The sequence below is a fragment of the Ictidomys tridecemlineatus genome, chromosome 2 (genome assembly GCF_052094955.1).
Source record: "Ictidomys tridecemlineatus isolate mIctTri1 chromosome 2, mIctTri1.hap1, whole genome shotgun sequence".
Taxonomy (NCBI): Eukaryota; Metazoa; Chordata; class Mammalia; order Rodentia; family Sciuridae; genus Ictidomys; species Ictidomys tridecemlineatus.
In genome coordinates this window covers 9541344-9559887 of record NC_135478.1, presented here as the reverse complement: position 1 = coordinate 9559887, position 18544 = coordinate 9541344, and the positions used below count along the sequence as shown (strand labels likewise).

General features: G+C 56.0%; 2 protein-coding genes across 5 annotated transcripts; one reads left to right on the top strand and one right to left on the bottom strand.

The window, feature by feature from the left end:
• Positions 1-272: 272 nt before the first annotated feature.
• Hook2 (hook microtubule tethering protein 2) lies at positions 273-9821 on the top strand. 4 transcript variants are annotated; one of them, XM_005336202.5, is made up of 22 exons: positions 273-433; positions 960-1045; positions 1118-1190; positions 1983-2033; positions 2121-2253; positions 2369-2436; positions 2770-2832; positions 3569-3649; positions 3731-3891; positions 3984-4124; positions 4819-5020; positions 5268-5378; positions 5487-5574; positions 5932-6001; positions 6946-7083; positions 7163-7250; positions 7434-7468; positions 8558-8640; positions 8719-8819; positions 9052-9162; positions 9230-9301; positions 9385-9821. In XM_005336202.5, exons 1-22 carry the CDS (start codon positions 389-391, stop codon positions 9532-9534), a joined length of 2151 nt encoding a protein of 716 aa, XP_005336259.2. In that variant the 5' UTR covers positions 273-388; the 3' UTR covers positions 9535-9821. The 4 variants fall into 4 exon arrangements, with proteins under 4 accessions (XP_005336259.2, XP_005336258.2, XP_077892975.1 ...); XM_005336201.3 differs by having other exon boundaries at positions 8716-8819; XM_078036849.1 differs by lacking the exon at positions 1118-1190 and having other exon boundaries at positions 388-433; positions 8716-8819.
• Positions 9822-12399: 2578 nt separating this feature from the next.
• On the bottom strand, positions 12400-17561 carry Best2 (bestrophin 2). Its single transcript, XM_005336199.4, has 9 exons — positions 17176-17561; positions 16937-17031; positions 15816-16049; positions 15577-15731; positions 15163-15240; positions 14257-14409; positions 14097-14177; positions 13766-13920; positions 12400-13172 (listed from the first exon to the last, which is right to left on the bottom strand). Exons 1-9 carry the CDS (start codon positions 17325-17327, stop codon positions 12752-12754), a joined length of 1524 nt encoding a protein of 507 aa, XP_005336256.1. The 5' UTR covers positions 17328-17561; the 3' UTR covers positions 12400-12751.
• Positions 17562-18544: the final 983 nt, after the last annotated feature.

Sequence of the window (18544 nt, the reverse complement as noted above, 5' to 3'; positions counted from 1 at the left end):
AGCTGCAAGAAAAGAAGGAAATACATTTGTATAACAGGATGGGGCAGCTCCATCTCAGAAGGATGGAGAGGCCCTTTACAATCCCAAAAGTGGGGGAGTAGGGGAGGTGGTTATCTATCCACTCAATGCTCACTCCTGGGCCACACTGACCTCTAGCGGTAGAATAGGCATCAGAAAACTGCCCGGATCCAATATGGCGGAGACGGAGGCAAGAGCTGGCGTCTGGAAGCGATCATGTGCCCGGGGCGGGGCCTGTGCCAAGGGGGCGGGGCGGGGCGGCGCTCTAGGCAGAGCGGGAGGTCAGGGCTGCGGGCGCTCGCTGGTGGCGGACCCGGAGGCAGCTGTGGCGCCGGGGCTCGGTGGCCAGGGTGGATTTCGATCCGGAGCCATGAGCGTGGACAAGGCCGAGCTATGCGGGTCTCTGCTCACCTGGGTAGGTCGAGGGGCGGGGCTGGGGACAGGTGTGCGCCCGCTCCCCTAGCCCGGGATCCCTGGCCCTGCCTCGGTCCGCCCCTCGGTCTTGGGGCTGGAAGGAGGAAGGGGTCGCCGGCCTAGCAGGCCGTTGGACTCTAGTCTGAGCACCCGTCCCTGTCACGTGGCAGGCCTGATTGGAAAGAACAGGTGAGGCCCCGCCCCTCTGTGCCTGGTTCACGTGGGGTGAGGGGGTACAGGTAGGCTGGCCTGATCACGTGGTGCCTGTGAGAACCAGGTGACTCGTAGTACCGCCCTGACCTGGTCGCTTGGACTTTGTTAGGCAGAGGTAAAGTGAGGCCACGCCCCCTTAGGTCTCAGGTGTGCAGAAGCCACTCCCCTGCAGAACTAGTTTGGTGTAGCAACAGGCCAGTGCCTGCTCAATCTTGTGAGATGTTTCTTGGCCAAAAACAGTCTGCTAAAGAGGAGTGGTTCGGTGGTCTCAGGTCCTGAATCCCCGCGTTGTTGCCCTTTCATTTCCGCCTCAGTTGCAGACGTTCCAAGTTCCACCCCCCTGTGCCAGCCCCGAGGACCTGAGCAGCGGCCTTGCTGTAGCCCACGTGCTGAACCAGATGTGAGTGGGGCTGAGGGGGAGGATCCCAAAAGGGTTCCCCAGCCAGCTTATTCCACCTTCTCCCCCCCTTAGAGACCCCTCCTGGTTCAACGAAACATGGCTCCAGGACATCTCAGAGGACCCAGGTCCCAACTGGAGGCTGAAGGTGACAGGTGGACTCATGACTAGGGGACAGAATGGTGAAGAGATGGTCAGGAAATGCTAGTCAAACACACATCCTGGGTGGTGGACGCAAAGCCCTGTCCAGAAAGAGGGGCAGATGTCTGGTGATCAGCCAACTGTTTGCTCTTGAGTACCCATGTGTTGGGCATTCAGCAAGGAATAACAGATGAAAGCACAGCCCTGAGTCTAGTGATGTGGACAGATAACACATACACCAACATAAAAGTTTACTTCCAAGAGCAATAGATTCAGGAAGACAATAAAAGTAGAGCTCTGGAGGCACTCAAGGGGCTTTGCACTACTGTTACCTGTGCCTGCAACCCCAGGCTGAGGCACAAGGATGGCACATTCAAGGCCAGCCTCAGCAGCTTTGCAAAACTCTGAAGATGTGGGGATGGAGCTCAGTGATAGAGTGCCCCTGGCTGCTTGCCTTACAAAAACAAAAACCTCCCCTGGATGCATCACGTAGCATGAGAAAGGCTTCCATTCCCAAATGGAAGATGAGAGGTGGTTGGTGCAATCATCCAGGTGAGAGATGACAGTGACAGGTGGTGAGAAGTGATTGGATTTTGGGAACACATGAACAAAGATGGGCAGGTGGACACAATGGGCAGATAAGCAGACAGTCACCTCTAAGGAAGAAGATATTTATAAATGGGCCCAAACAGGATGAGATGAGCAGGGAATGAGTAGTGAAGTAGGGAAAAGAAAATGGGGACAGATTCAGGGTGGGGGGCTGTTGAGCCCCTGAACATAGCTTCTTGGCCCTCCCCAGGTCAGCAATCTGCAGAAGATCTTACAGAGCCTGGTGGAATACTCCCAGGATGTGAGTAACTATAAAGGGATTTAGGAGGTTTGGAGAAGGGGGAGGGCCTGTGAGTCCCCGATACTCCTCCTTCCCTCTTGCACTCAGGTTCTGGGACACCCTGTGTCAGAACAGCACCTCCCAGATGTGAGCCTCATTGGCGAGTTCTCCGACCCCACGGAGCTCGGGAAATTGCTTCAGTTGGTGCTGGGCTGTGCTATCAGTTGCGAGAAAAAGCAGGGTATGGGGAGGATTAGAGCGGGAGCTAGGGGATCCCTGGGGGTATGGCTCTGAGGAAATGCTCTTTCCTCCTCACCTCACCCCTGGGTCTCAGTCACCCTCACCTTGATTCCCAGAGCACATCCAGAGAATCATGACGCTGGAGGAATCGGTTCAACACATAGTGATGGAGGCCATCCAGGAGGTGGGTGGGGTGGCCCATGTGATGACTGAGGAGTGTCAGGGGAGGGAGCGTTTCCAGGCCAGAGGCAACTGGACACAGGCACTGCCCTGGTAAGGCTCTGCCTGGAAGTCAGCTGGCCAGACATCTCTGTCTTATGTTTCTGCCAGCACCTACCAGCTCTAAATCACAATCTCGCAGGCTGAGTAGAGCTCGCTTTCCTCGGTGCCAGAGGCAGGAGGGCAGTCTCTGCCTGGGATGACTGGGCAGAACTGGTTGTGGGGACAGGAGAATGGAGATGGTCTAAGGCCATCTTCAGAGAGCCTCGCTCCTCACAGTGCTTTCCCCCATCTCCAGCTTATGACCAAAGACACCCAAGAGTCCCTGTCACAGGAGACATATGGCAACTTTGATACACAGGTGAGGGTGGGAAACCTTGATAAAGATCCAGACCCCTTTACTGGTTCTCAGGGCTGCCTAAGGTGGAGGGGCTTGTCCCTAAGTGTGTAAACCACCCCCATTCATTGGGAGTCCAGGCTTTTCCTTTGGCAGGCCCCCAGGGCTCCAAAATCAACTTTCTCCTAGTCCCCTGGTCCACTAGAACTCTTATATCTCACAACTAAAACACTCAGGGTCATCCCAGGTGAACTGGGCTGCACAAAATAACCACACAGAAACAGAGAAATACCTTTTTCTTTGGGTCCTTTGATGGCTCGGCTCCTGCAACCTTAGGGGTCCACAGAAAGAGAGCAGGAGCGTGTGCTGAACCCTTTTATTGGGGAGGAGCCATTCAAATGAGGCAAGGGGTCAGGTTTCAGGGGGTTGAGTCTAGCTTTGTGATGTCTGCTGTCAGCAGGTTGACCATGACATCTAGGAAGGCCACACCCATCTCATGAGCTGTGTGGGATCATGGCAGAGCAAGGGAGAAAACCCTCCCAAACAGTCCACCCTGTGTGCTCAGTGCCCACAGTTCACACCTGCAGCCCATGGCTGGCCACAGCTCCACATTCTCATCACTCAAGGCTAAGGGGTGCTCAGTTCCTGTGTGGCAGCTCCCAACACCTTGGTCCCCTTCTCTCTGCCTCTACCAGTCCCAGCCTTATCCCCCTTCTCCTGGGACCCCAAGTTCTTCACCCCCGATCTTTGCTGATATCAGTCCCGCAGGTACTATTTCCTGAGTGAGGACGCGGAGGAGGGGGATGAGCTCCGGCAGCACTGTCTGGACCTGGAGCGACAGGTGGGCTGAGCTGGGGGGTCCCAGGGGGGCAGGGTCGCCTGCGTGGCCCCTAAGCTCCAGCTTACCCTGGCTTGCCTGCAGTTGGTGCTCCTGTCAGAGGTGAAGCAGAGCCTGGTGCAGGAGAATGCCACCCTTCGGGAGCGGGTGGGCCGGTCACAAGCCGAGGTCACTCCGGGTGTTACTGCTAAGAAGCTGCTGCTGCTGCAGTCCCAGCTGGAACAGCTGCAGGAAGAGAACTTCAGGTGCAGCAGTGGGGGTCAGGGCCAGGTGGGCCCTGGGAGTGGAGTACCAGGACGGCCCTCACATGCCCCTTCTCTTCCGCTGCCACCCCCAGGCTGGAGAGCAGCAGGGAGGATGAGCGCCTGCGCTGTGCAGAGCTGCAGCGGGAGGTTACTGAGCTCCAGCAGCGCAACCAGGCCCTGACCAGCCTGGCCCAAGAGGCACAGGCCCTGAAGGACGAGATGGATGAGCTGCGGTGAGTGGTGGGTCCCCAGGGCTGCTTACCACACACCTCCAGCGTTGCCACTTTTGCCAAATGCCCACTGTACCCAGAAAGCACCCCAGACTCCTCTCTCCCACCCTGAATTCCCCAGGCCCACTGTCCTGAACCCCACCACATCCACACGACCTCAGTGGACCTCCTGGATCCCCAGTGTCTGTTTGTCCCTCATTATACTTCCCAGCTCCTATGGCATTGTCAACAAACACGCCCCCAACGATGCTTTCTAGACCCCCTCGGGCGCCCCAGGACTCTACCACTGCAGCCCTTGTTGTCCTACTGTGCTTTCCATAACCCCAAAGGGCTCTCTCTGGCACTCCTGCAATGCTGAAGTACCCTGTAGACTGCTACTGCACTCCTGAGAACCCCACAGTACTCTTGCCCCAGAACTCCCTCCCCATGACCCCCAAGTTGTCCTTGGGGTTTCCTCATTCCCTTCGAGGTCCCTATCACTTCCTGTCACCCCACCACCCTTCTGTGCCTCCACAGGATCACCCCTGAGGATCCCCTGATTATGACCCTGGCTAATCATTACCCTGGCAGATCCCTGATACCCACTTCCATATCCCCTTCACCTGGGACCCATGTTCTGCAGACTGACACCCCCGCCCTGAGGGTCCCGCATCCCTGCTGATCCCCGACTGCTCCTCTCCCTGTGTCCTCCCCACAGTCAGTCCTCCGAGCGCGCAGGGCAGCTGGAGGCCACGCTGAACAGCTGTCGGCGGCGCCTGGGTGAGCTGAGGGAGCTGCGGAGGCAGGTGCGGCAGCTGGAGGAGTGCAACGCGGGCCACGCGGAGCGCACGAAGCAGCTGGAAGAGGAGCTGCGCCGGGCTGGCTCCCTGCGCGCACAGCTCGAGGCCCAGCGGCGGCAGGTGAGGGCTGGGGGAGCTGGGCGTGCAGAGCTTGGGACCCTCAGCCAGCCGCCAGCGCGTCTCCAAGGCCCCGCCCTGCCCCCGTGCGCACAGTCTTATATGTGGACCAGATCCCCTGTCTGGCTTTATAAGCTTAAGCTCCAACCCTTCCAGGTTCTTGGCTGGGTCCCTCTGGCCCCGCCCCTTCACCTGGCATTCAGTCGCTGCCCTCCTTTCACCGCAGCAGGCAGCTCTCCTTTCTGTTCAGGTGCAGGAACTTCAGAGCCAGCGGCAGGAGGAGGCCATGAAGGCTGAGAAATGGCTGTTTGAGTGCCGAAACCTGGAGGAAAAGTATGAGTCGGTGACAAAGGAGAAGGAGGTGAGGCTGAGGTCCCAGGTCCAAGTTCCTCCCTGCAAATCCCCAAATAGCCCACTTTCTAGGAGATGAAGCCTGCCTCATGTGGCCTCTTGCATCCTGTCCCTGCAGCGGCTGTTGGCAGAGAGGGACTCCCTGCGGGAGGCCAACGAGGAACTGCGCTGTGCCCAGCTGCAGCCTCGGGGTTTGACTCAGGCTGGTGAGCTGAAGACCCTTGGGGTTCTGGGGAGGGGTGTCCTGGGGTGAACTGAGCCGCCAAAGATGATCCTTGAAGCCCGCTGGAGTGGCCCACATGGTTAGAGAGGCTGAGACTGGAGAATTGCAAGTTCAAAGCTAGCCCCAGCAAAAGTGGGGTGCTAAGCAACTCAGTGAGACCCTGTCTCTAAATAAAATGCAAAATAGGGCTGGGGATATGGCTCAGTGGTCAAATGCCCCTGGGTTCAATCCCTGGTACACCCCTCCCCCCAAAAAAAAAAAAGATGATACTTGAAAAGAGGCCCTTGAGCCAGGGACTGCGGGTGCACAGAGACCTGAACACTTTTCTCCCATTCTCCAGACCCCTCATTGGATCCCACTCCACTGGGCCTGGAAAACTTAGCTGCGGAGATTCTGCCTGCAGAGCTCAGGTATCCTTGGTCACTCAGAACTCTGGTTCCCATCCCTAGGGCCAGGGTTCGCCCTCAGCCCCGCCTCCTGCACTAGCCTTGGTTGCTTGGTCTGGGTTTCCAGTTCCCAGTAGGCCTCCAGATTCAGCTCTTACCTGGTCCAGGACTCTGGCCTTCTTCAAGATCTATCCTCAGCACACAAATTAGGTCCCAAACTTCTACTTCTATTCCACATGCAAAATCCCACATCCTAGCCTTGCTGACTTTGATCTCTGTCCCCAGGGCCCAGTCTTCATTGGATTCTCTGCTAGGTTCAGCCCCTGTGCCTTGACTGGATTAACTCCTTCACAGCAGCTCTTCCTGTTCTTGCAGCCAGATCTAACCCTCTCCTGTAACCCCACCCCTGCATGGTTCACCCTCTAGAGGAGTTTTTTATTTTTTAAAGAGAGAGAGAGAGAGAGATAATTTATTTATTTATTTAGTTAGTTTTTGGCGGACACAACATCTTTGTTTGTATGTGGTGCTGAGGATCAAACCCGGGCCGCACACATGCCAGGCGAGCACGCTACCGCTTGAGCCACATCTCCAGCCCCTTTTATTTATTTTTTTTAATTTTTATTTTGGTTGTAGATGGACACATACCTTTATTTTATTTATTTATTTTTATGTGGTGCTGAGGATTGAACCCAGTATCTCACACATGCCGGGCAAGCTCTCTACCACTAAGCCACAACCCCAGCTCCTCTGGAGGAGTTTACAGCTGTGCAGCACTTAGGTCTCACTTAGCGCTCTGCTCACCCAACCCTCGGTCCCCAACGCCTTGCAGGATCCTCAATGCTTTTAATTCAAGGCTCCATCCTGCTCCTGCCTCCACCTGCCAGTTCCCCTCCTGGGCTGACCCGCGGTCTGAGTAGGCCTGTGGGAAGACCAGTCCCCAACCCTGTTCACTCTTCCTGGGTCTGCAGGGAGACACTCCTGAGGCTTCAGCTGGAGAACAAGAGGCTGTGTCAGCAGGAGGCCGCCGACCGGGAGCGGCAGGAGGAGCTGCAGCGCCACCTGGAGGAGGCCAACCGCGCACGCCATGGGCTGGAGACGCAGCACAGGTGAGGGCCAGGGGCAGGAGGGCCTCCAGCTCAGAGCAGGACTGAGCTGTACGGCACTGAGCGGCCCCCCACCCTGCAGGCTGAACCAGCAGCAGCTGTCGGAGCTGCGGGCCCAGGTGGAGGACCTGCAGAAGGCCCTCCAGGAGCAGGGGGGCAAGACCGAGGACGTGAGTGCCCACTTCCTCCCTGCCTGGTCCTTCCTCATGCCTCCCAGTAATCCTCCTCTCTCTCTCTTTCTCCTGCTGTCCGATGCCTGGTGTAGGCTATTGTGAGTACCCCCTCCCTCAACTCGGGAAAGGGTTCACCCCTCTGGGACCTCAGGACTCACCTCTTGCTGCTTCTCTCCCCAGCCCACCCTGCTGAAGAGAAAGCTGGAGGAACACCTGTGAGTGGTGGCTGCAAAGGCAGGGGCTAAAGTTGGGGGGTGCACGCTGCGTCAGATGGGGAGTTGCTTGTGAGGGGAGCGTTCGCTGCCCAGATCCACGCGGCTCCGGTCAACTATGGTCTTATATACCCAGCAGAGGAGCATGGACTGTTTTGGGGACATAGTGGGCAGCCGCAAAGGGGTTTTCAGCCAGGTCATGTGATAAAGTGATAATTGCTTTTTTTTTTTTTTTTTCAATAAAAGAAGCAACTTTGGTGGGGTGAGGAAATGCTTCTGGGGACTGAACTCAGGGTCTCTTGAGTGCTAACATTCTATGGCTGAGCCGTGTCCCATCCCCTAGAAAAAAGTGTGGGTTCCCCCCCTTTTTTTGTTTTTTTAATTTTTTAATTTTTTCAGTTGTTGATGGGCCTTTGTTTTACTCGTATGTGGTGCTGAGAATCGAACCTGGTGCCTCACACATGCAAGACAAGCACTCTGCCACTGAGCCACGACCCCAGCCCTTTTCCCCCCAATTAAAAAAAAAATCAGTTTATCGCATCACCCTGTTGGGAAGAATCATATTAGAAGGACAGCAAATTAGCAGCAGCCCAGAAACAAGTGTTTCTTGTAGTCCATAATCTCTGTGCCCCCACCCACCCGCTGGCACAGAATCTCTTTTAGAAAGGTCCCTGGCTGCTGGCTGAAAAATGGAACTGAAGGGCTAAGACTAGGAGAAGTTGGGAAAGGATGATGGTGGTCAGAGCAGCTTGGGGACTGTAGGATGGGGAGAGAGGCCACCACTAAGGATGTGGAGGGTCACGGCCCTGATGGCTGAGGAGATGGAGGGGCCAGGGCTTGCAGTTCCCAGACGTGGCAGGGAGCAGGGAGGTCTTGGCCCCTTTGGCTGCTGAGAAGAGCCGCGGGCACAGCTCTCGGCTGGAGCGCTTGCCTGGCGCGTGTGAGGCGCTGGGTTCGAGCCTCAGCACACATATAAGTAAATAAATAAATGAAGGTATTGTGTCCAAGTACAGCTGCAATAATAATAAGAAAGGAAAAGCAGGTAACCCAGAGGTGAGCCCCCGTCCCTCCCTCCCTCCCTCCCTCCCGCAGGCAGAAGCTGCGCGAGGCGGATCTGGAGCTGCAGCGGAAGAGGGAGTACCTGGAGGAGCTGGAGACCCCCTCCGACAACAGCAGTAAGGGGGCTCCGCCTCGGTGCCGGGGGGTGCCTGGAGCCCAGCGTGGAGCTCAGGGGCTGCCTGTCCTCCCAGCAGCCCGTCGCATTGAAGAGCTGCAGGACAGCCTGCAGAAGAAGGACGCGGACTTGCGGGCCATGGAGGAGCGGTACCGCCGCTACGTGGACAAGGCCCGCACGGTGAGGTCGCCAGAAGCCCCTCCGTCCTCAGGCCTGGCCTCCCATTGCCTGTGCCTCCTACAGACTCACCCTCTGCCAGCCTCCGGGTCTTTGCCCGGCCTTCTGCCCTGGTCATAGTCCACCATGTCACAGCATGCTTTCCCTCTGCTGCGGGCTGTCACATTTAATGTACCCCAATGTGTCAGAGGAGCCTGTGAAGCCAAGGTCACCTGATGATTCCCCCAACTTCTAGGTCATACAGACCCTGGAACCCAAGCAGCGGCCACCTGGGGAAGGAACCCCAGAACTCCACACCCTGAGGACACAGCTCCGGGAGCGGGATGTCCGCATCCGGCACCTGGAGGTTGGTGTCCTTGTCCCTTGGTGCAGCCCCTGGCACACCCAGACCCCTAACTCTTGCCTCCTTGCAGATGGATTTCGAGAAGAATCGAAGTCAGCGGGAACAGGAAGAGAAGCTGCTCATCAGCGCCTGGTATAACATGGTGAGTGTACCGGCTCCGGGGCTAGAGAACTGGGGGCCCCTTGGAGTTACCTGAGCCCAGCTCACCACCCCTCCTCCCTCTAGGGCATGGCCTTGCAGCAGCGAGCTGGGGAGGAGCGGGCGCCTGCCCATGCCCAGTCATTCCTGGCACAGCAGCGGCTGGCCACCAATGGTCGCCGTGGACCCCTGGGACGCCTGGCATCTCTGAACCTGCGCCCTACTGACAAGCACTGACAGACCTCAGCACCCACCCACCCACCCGCCTGCCTGCCTGGGGCTTCGCCCACCGTGGATGCCTCCAGCTCACCTGGCACCAGGCAGCAGGCCTCAGCCAGCTGCTTAGGAGCCTCAGGGTCATGACCACCACCTTTTGCTCCCCAGATTGGGGGAGGGCGAGGGCAGGTGGCAGGTACTGTTCTTTTCATCAATGTGATTCTTAGCCTTGATTCTCTCTCTGGAGTTAATGTGCTGCCTGAGGAGAGCCTGATTTTATAAAAGATGAATAAACACATTAAATCTGCTGTGGCTGGCCTCTGGGCATCATTGTAAGGGACAGAAGGTCAGCCAGTGACTCAGAATCATTTTTCTTTTTTTCTGTACTGGGGATGGAACCCAGGGCCTTGTATATGCTAGGTAAGCGCTCTTCCACTGAGCTATGTCCCCAGACCTTTTTTTTTTTTTTTTTTTTTTGTGTGTGTGTGTGTATGTGTGGTTTTGGTTCTGGGAATTTGACCCAATGACACTTTGCCACTGAGCTACATCCCTAGTCCTTTTTATTTTTTCAGGCAGAGTCTTGCTGATTTGCTGAGGGTGTCACTAAATTGGTGAGGGCCAGCCTCAAATTTCCTGCCTCAGTCTCTGGAGACACTGGGATTATAGACATGGACCATGGTGCCTGGCCATACTCAGGCCTTTTTTTTTTTTTTTCCCTTTTTAAATATTTATTTTTTAGTTGCAGTTGGACATAATACCTTTATTTCACTTATTTATTTTTATATGGAGCTGAGGCTCGCATCCAGGGTCTCAAATGTGCGAGGTGAGCGCTGTACTGCTGAGCCACAACCCCAGCCCCCACACTCAGACCTTTTAATTTTTCATTTTGAGATGAATTCTAAGTTGCCCAGGCTGGTGTCACATTTGCCATCTTCCTACCTCAGTCTGCCAATTGGTAGGATCACAGTCTTGCACTTACTGAAGTGAGAATGACCAATCAGTGAGAACTACGTGGGTGTCTGTGTGTGTGTGTGTGTGTGGATTTTGAAGAAGCTTCAGACAAAAATACCTGCTCTTGGTGGCACACACTTGTAATCCCAGCTGCTCGAGAGGCTGAGGCAGGAGGATTATGAGTTGAAAGCCAGCCTCAACACTTAGGGAGGCTCTAAGCAACTCGGTGAGACCCCGTCTCTAAAGAAAATACAAAATAGGACTGGGGATGTGGCTCAGTGGTCAGGTGCCCCTGAGTTCAATCCCTGGTAACCCCTGCCCCTCCCCCCCAAAAAAAGTCCACTCTCATTGGATGGAATGTTCCCAGTGAAGGGAGATAGATAACAAACAGGTAAGATCAAAGTTGGATGTAAGAAGAGCTACACAGAACCAGGCACAGTGGCAGACACCTGTAGTCCCAGCTATTTTGGAGGCTATGGCAGGAATATCACAAATTAGAAGACTGCCTGGGCAATTTAGCAAGTCCTGACTAAAGTTTAAAAATAAAAAGGGTTGGGACCGGGCACAGTGGTGCACATTGGTAATCCCAGCCACCCTAGGGGTTGAGGCAGGAAGATCACAAATTCAAAGCCAGACTCAAAAATTTAGTGAGGCCCTAAGCAAAGCAGACAAGAATGACAGGAGTGTGAGAAATGGACTTGGGAGATGGCATGTCTTTTTTGTTGTTTATTTTTGGTGGTACTAAGATTGAACCCTGGGGTGCTCTACCAATGAGACACATCCCCAGTCCTCTTTTTATTTATATATATATATATATTTTTAAGTTTGTTTTTTTTTTAATTCTTGAGCCAGGGTGTCTCTCAATTGCTGAGGGCCTTGCTAAGTTGCTGAGGCTGGCTTCCTGAGTCAATGGGATGACAGGTGTGCACCATCACGCCCAGCTGAGATGGCAATTTTGAATAAGAGGGTAGGATCAGAGGCTTCTCTAAGGAAGTAAGGTAATTGAAGTAGAAACCCGAGGGAGGGGTCATGTCAGTACCTGGGGGAGATTTATCCAGGCAGAGAGAAACGGAAACGTGTGTCCAAAGATCTTGAGCTGAACCCTTGCTTAGGTTGGAGGGACAGTGAGGAGGCTGGTGTGGCTGGAATGGAGGGACTGAGCAGGAAGATGGGAGTGGATGAGGGAAGGGAGAGTGCTCGGGCCTGTGGGCTCCAGGGGATCCATCAGCTCTTGTTCCTAGTGAGCTGGGAGCCATGGAGGATTCTAAGCAAAGGAAGGATGTGGCCCTTTGGTGGCTCTGGTGGGAGAAACAAACCGGGAGGCCAGGTCTAGAGTCGCAAAACCTGGCCAGAGGTCGCTAATCCAGGTGAGTATGTGGATGACCCTGAGACTCTGGCCAGGATGGGGACCCTGGGGGAGTGAGAAATGCTTGGTTTCTGGACATAGTAAAGGTACAGTTGAGGAAGTTTGCTGCTGGGTTGATGTAGATAGAGGCAAATGAGAGAATAGAGGGTCCTGAATGACTTTAGGTTCTGGCCTCATCACTTGGAAAGACAAAGTTGACACACAGGAGGTGGGACAGGTTGGGGAGCTTTGGATCATGTTACCTTCAAAGCGTGAGGTCTTCACATGCAGAAGTCAAGGAGGCAGCTGGTTCTCTGAGTCTAAAGTCAGAGACATGATCCTGGCTAGACTTCTAAATTCAGGAGGGACTGGCAAATGATATAAGTGAAAAACGGGAACCAGGTGCAGTTGTGTACACCTGTACTTCCAGGATTGTGAGTTCAATGCCAGTCTCAGCACTATCTCCGTGGTGAAGCACCCCTGAAGTACTACAAAAAGCAAACAACCTGGAAGAATGCTCTAGTAATGTCTAGTAAGAGAAGTCACATGAACAGTTTGAGTACAAAAAAAAAAAAAAAAAAAACCCCACAGTTTATTAAGCACCTACTATGCCCCAAATGCTTTAAAAGCATCATTTCATTTTCAGGACAACTCCATGAAGTAGGCACTCACGGTTTCATGGAAAGGAAAGAACACAGGCAGGACGCGGATGGAGGCCACTGGGGCAGTAGGGTTGGGAAGTAGAGCTGGGGTGGGGAGCATTTCTGTTCCAAAGCTGGGAAAATCCCTGGCCACTAGCACAGTGCCAGACCCCCGTGTGGAGCACCTGGCCACCTAGTGAAAAGTGGGCTGGCCTACTTTCTATAGGCGCCGAGGCTTGTGCAGACCTGGACTGCTGCTTCATGCTTGTTCCCTGTCTTTAGGGGTCCTAGCCCCGGGGTCTCAGGCCAGATTCTCTTCCTCTTCACCGATAGGGCTGGGCAGCCAGGGCGGGGCCGGTCCCCGGGGTCCAGGGATGGGCACGGTGGTGAAAGGCTCTGCAGCAGGACCAGGAATGGGGGCAAGTGGCTCAGGACACACGGGGGGTTCGGGCTCTGGTTCCCGCAAGCCAGTGTCGAGCAGCGGATCCCCGCAGCTGCACTCCGTGGCTGAGCCATCGGGGACGCCAGTGCATGCACAGCTGGCGACAGTGGACGCTTCGGACACGCAGCTGTTCTTGCGGCGCAGCAGGGACAGGCGCCGGCCCAGCAAGCCTCCTCCGGCGCCCGCCGGCAGGAGGCGCTGCAGGAAGTCTCCCTGTGCCTCCCCCAGCGGGCCGTCCGCGCCGTCCAGCCTCTGGAACTGCATGTCCTCCTTGGCCAACCTGCGGACCGACAGTGGGAGGGCGCTGCAGCCTCGCCCCTCCCTTTCTTCCTTTTTCCCTCCCCTCCGTGCTGGGATTGAATCCAGGGTCTCCCGCAGGCTAAGCGAGACCTCTGCCGCTGAGCCACATCCCCAGCCCTCACCCTCTATCTGATTGATGAGTGAGATAGAGACCCAAGGAACTCCCTGGCTCCACCCACTCCTTTGTGTCACTTATCCTCAAAGACTTTTGGCCCCTTACTCCAGAGCCTGGCCTGATCCTGTGGCTCTGCTCACAGATATCAAAGCCTCATCCATGGCACTGTCCTATCTTGGGTACCACCTCTGCTTCAGACCTCAGCCCTTAGATCAGCCCCAATCAGTGGCCCAGTCCTAGACCTTGACCCCTCCCCATCCCCAACTCAACCTCTGTCCTCATTACAGTTGATCTTAGCTCCAAATTTCCAGACTTCAGTCCTTGGCCCTGTCCTTGGCCCCTATAGACCCTTCAACCATCCACAGAGCCATAAGCTCCACCTAGTGTCCCCCCAGGGACCCAGTCCCCAGTGGTCTTGTCCCTCATGGTCCAGTCCACCCAGTCCAGTCCTGGCTCACGTGATGTCAAAGGTGGAGCCCTGGAAGGAGGGCTGCTGCAGCAGGAAGGCGGTGGCCGCCGTGTAGGGGGCGCGAGCCTCTGTGGCATCCCAGTACAGGTCCTTCTCCAGCACAGCCAGGTCATCATACATTTCATCTACAGCCAGCATTGATACCTGAGGGTGAGATACAGGGGTCGGGCTGGGGTGGAGCCCTCAGGACCAGCGGGACCATGGTGAGCAGAGAACCAAGGGTGGTCAGGGAGAGGCCCCAGCAAGTCTTGGTGGGGGAGGGGCCAGGGCCAGGGCGGCTGGGAGAGCTGGTTGTGGATGATGGCCCTGTGCAGCCTCACCTGGAAGTTGCGGTCAATCAGAAAGTTGGTCTCAAAGTCATCGTCATCTTCTCCAAAGGGGTTAATGAGCTGCTCCGCTACCTGAGTGGGGAGGAAGGAGGTAGGTGGAACCTTGAGGACCTTGTCCCCACCTTCAGGCCAGCACCAGGGCCCCACTCACCTTGAGCCAGCCCACATAGAAGAAGAACTGCAGTAAGGTGAAGATGGGAAAGCACAGGTCCAGGCTGTGGTCTTTGTAGCCCTGCACAGGGTCCAGGAACTGGCGGCCAATGAGGCAAGCCAGGAAGTAGCTGTAGACTGCAATGGTCACCACCTGTGGGTGCATGGGCGGGGGGGAATGCCCCAGGTCAGTGTTTCCCCCATCTCAGGGGGTTATTGAGAGACCAGGCTAAACTGGTCATGATGGTGCAACTCCAGAGATAGGGAGAAGGATGGAAAGTTGGAGGCCAGCTACAGCAGCTTAGCAAGGCCCTAAGGAAGTTAGTGAGACCCTGTCAAAAAAATTAGGTTGGATGTGGTGGCACAAGCCTGTAATTCCAGTAGCTTTGGAGCTTGAGACAGGAGTATCACAAGTTCAAAGGCAGCCTCAGCAAAAGTGAGGTGCTAAGTAACTCAGTGAGATCCCGTCTCTAAATAAAATACAAAATAGGGCTGGGGATGTGGCTCAGTGGTTAAGTGCCCCTGAGTTCAATCCCTGATACCCCCCTCCCCCCCAAAATAAAAAGAGCTGGAGGGCTAGGGTTGTGGCTCAGTGGCAGAGCGATTGCCTAACTCCTGTGAGGCACTGAGTTCGATCCTTAGCACCACGTACAAAAATAAGCAAATAAAATAAAGTCATGCTGTCATTTACAACTACAAAAAGGTGGGGGGCTGGGAATGTGGCCCAGTAGTAAAGTGCCCCTGTATTCAACCCTCCCCCGGCAAAAAAAAAAAAAAAAAAAAAAAGACTAATCAAAGATCACGTGCCCTTGTGATGGAGTTTTAGCTGGCCCTTACGCTCCCCCAAGACTAACACATCAGGGCCTCTGATACCAAGTATAAAGGGAGGGAGGCAGAGTGGGGTTACCTGGGTGTAGACCAGAGGTATGCTAATCCAGTCGTAGTGAAAGAGCATCCCACACTTGCCCCGAAAGACATTCAGCTCCTGGGGGCGGAGACAGTCATGAAGGAGTCAGAATTGTGGGCTCATAAGTTTGGGTCCCTGAGAGGGAGGCCGGGGGTCCTCTCCTAGGAAGTGGGAGTGTGTTTCTGAGGGCTCTGGGGAGAATATTTGGTGATGAGTGTACAACTGGGGTGCACCTGGCACTGCCCTCGAAGGTGCTGGTATTCGCCCCATGGAAATAAGGCACACCTGGTGGGGCCTGACAGGTGAGGGTCTTTGGAATCTGCCTTTGCGGGAGGTGCGTGGCAGGCCGCGGTGGACGCGCACAGGGCACACTCTCCCTGCTGGTCCATATTAATAACTTCCTAGCAGGCCCACCTCGAGCAGCAGCTTAAGGGCGCTGTTGTCGCGGATGCGGCCCTCTCGCCGGGCCTGTGCCGCCAAGTTGGAGAACCACACGCAGGGCACCCAGTACTTGTTGTAGGACGAGTTCAGGTTCTCAAACTTCTTGCGCTCTTCGCGGGTCATAAATCCTGGGTGGCGAGGTCCGGGGTTACTGGTCCCGCCCTCCGTCCTGGCCCCGACCCCGCCTGCCTAGTCTAAGGCCCGAGACTCACCCGCTTCCACCACGTGGTCTATGGTGGGGAAGCGCTTGAAGACAGCGGTGCTGACCGAGCGCAGGATAAGCACCGCGGAGAGACCTGCGTAGCGCATAAGTGTGCGACGGTAGAGGCGGCCTCGGTCGTCGCGCCCGTGCACTGTGCCCGCCACCACGCACATGAGCGCGTCAGGTAGTGGCATGCAAAGGTACTGGTTCCACCAGCGGTGCACCACTAGCGTCACGTAGAAACCTGGGGGCGAGCGGGGAATGGGGGCTCAGCAACCACACCAGGAGTTTAGGAAGAGAAGGGTTTGCATGAGGAACGCCTGCCTGGCTGGTCACCCTGAACATGTGGGGCCATTTGGGCTGAGAACCTGAGGATCCAGCCCTGAGGTCAGAGAGGTTAGAGCAAGTTGGGTCACCCTGGCTACTTGGGTGTCACCTGGGATTGGGGATTGGGATCCCAGTATGGGGGTGGGGACCAAGTGCCCATGTTATTGTTATACTAGTCACAGGAAGCCACTGAGGTGGGGCCGTGGGAACTTGAAACACCGAGGGGGGAAGTTGGGTTTTGGAGATATAGAGTACATCCTGGACACCTGGGCAGGCTTGTCACAATGGCCACAGGAGCCCCTGAGCCAGAGCTAGTGAAAGAGTTTGGCACTGGGTCTACATCAGGGAACTCTGAGCAGGATGGGTACCCCACCCATGCAGGGAGAGGGAGGCTGGGTCACATGAGGTCTCTGGGGGCTAGGGGCCAAGACTTTCAGAAATGCACTCCCCACGGACTTGAGAGAATGGAGTCATCTAGGGGCCCTGGGGGTCAAGATGTTTGTGGGGAGCACTAGCAATCTCATGCAGAACAGGTGAGAGTCCTTAGGTGGCCCACAATAAGCCTATGGATAAGACGGAGCTCCCATGGCAGCATCTCAGGGGATAATGACCAGGTGACAGCCAAGGTTTCAGGTTGTGAGGCCACTCCTGCATTCTTCATGGTGTAAAACCAGGAGTGGGGACCCGTGAAGGTCGGATTTGAAGGGGGAGCCTCAGGGGCAGGACTAGGGTTCTCCAAAGAGTAAGAAAGGGAATGGGTTTCTTAGGGACATGGGAATGGGGCATTCAGGGGCGCGAGCGCACCGAGCACGAAGGAGACTGGAATGAGGCTGGCATACTGGTCGCAGTAAATGACAAGCTTCTCAAAGTAGCGCTTCTGCTCTTCAGCCAGCACAAAGCTGCAGGGTAGGGGGTACGGGTCACCGGTGAGTCGCCTTCCCAGTGGCTTATCTCTTGCCACGCCTCTTTCCCTCCCCTAAACACCCTATCCAGGCCAGTGGGCTGCACCTGCCGGCACCCCCCCCCCGCCCCCGCCCCCTCACCGGTAGGCGGCGCTCAACGCCATGTAGAGTCCGAGGAAACACAGCAGTTCACGCCACAGGAGTTTGTAGATGCTCCCACGCCACAGCAGCAGCAGTTGCGAGAAGCCACCGAAGCGGGCGTTCGCCACTCGGGCTGTGTAGGTGACAGTCATACCTGCGCCCGTCCCTTTGCGTCAAAGAAGAAGGGGCTCCACTGGATATGATCCTGTGGTCCGAGTAAGAGGGGCTGGGAAGGAGCCAGGTTGGGGGCTTCAAGCCAGGGTAGAGAGGTGCCAGCACAGAAAGCCGCACAGTCCCCACCCCTCACTGGCTGTCTACCCCAGGACCCCTCCACCCGCTGGGTTCTGGTGCCCTGCTCCCAGCGCTGCTTCATCCTCCCTGACCCCAGCCCCAGTCCACCTCTCCAACCCCTTCCCTGGACTCCTGGTCCCTGCTTCTTGAGCCGACTTCCCCCAGCCCTCCCCGCCCAGGTCCTAGACCTTCGTGTCCACACAGCTCCTGGACGCCCTCCACCCAGACCCACCTTCTTCACTGTACCCCTCTACAGCCTTCCCTCTGCCCTGAGTCCCCAGCGCCTCCTGTTTCTAAGTTCTTGGGGCTTGGACACTCCCTTTCCCTCCCTAGTCCCCCACTCTGGCTCCCTCTCTCCACTCCCCAGCTCTGGGGGGGGGCATTCTCCCCCTGCACTTCCTCTGAAGCCCTCTGAATCCTCCTCCCTAAGACTTCAAGGTCCCCATATTCTGTCAGTCAGCCCCCAGCCTCACAGTGAGCCCTCTCCAGTCACACTGCCCGCCATGTCCATTTCCCCTTGGATGGCCCTGGCTGTGCCCCTCCCCCTTTTCCTCCAGGAGCCACCTTAATCTCTCCTCCTCTATTACCTGCAGCTTTTTAAGCCTTCCACTCCCCACCCCTAGGTAACCTGGCCCAAAGCACACCTGTCCCCAAGGCCCCTTATTCCCCCAGGCCTGGGCCCTTCTCACCTGTGCTGAGGGTGACTGGTGCAGGGACACTCAGGGACAGAGACTGAATGGGCGGGTGGCTTCAGTGTTGGGTGGGGCTAGACCCTGGGAGGGAGGGGGCTGGGGAGTGGGCGTGGGCAGCCCCTCCCTAACCCATCCCCCTGGGGTGAGCTACAGTCTCAGAACTTTGTTTGGAGAAGTCTGCCAGTTTGTTTCCTAGGGCCAGTGGAGAAATCTGTCCGGTCCTTCCTTGCTCCTCCCTGTCCTGCTCCCAGGCAAGTCCAAGGCATCTGGAAGCTGGAGCTGGGGGAGGGGGCTGCAAATGTCTCCATCCCAGACACATGCACACTGCTGAATGAGGCTGGTTCACATCAGATACCTCCAATAACACTGTCACAAAGATATACATA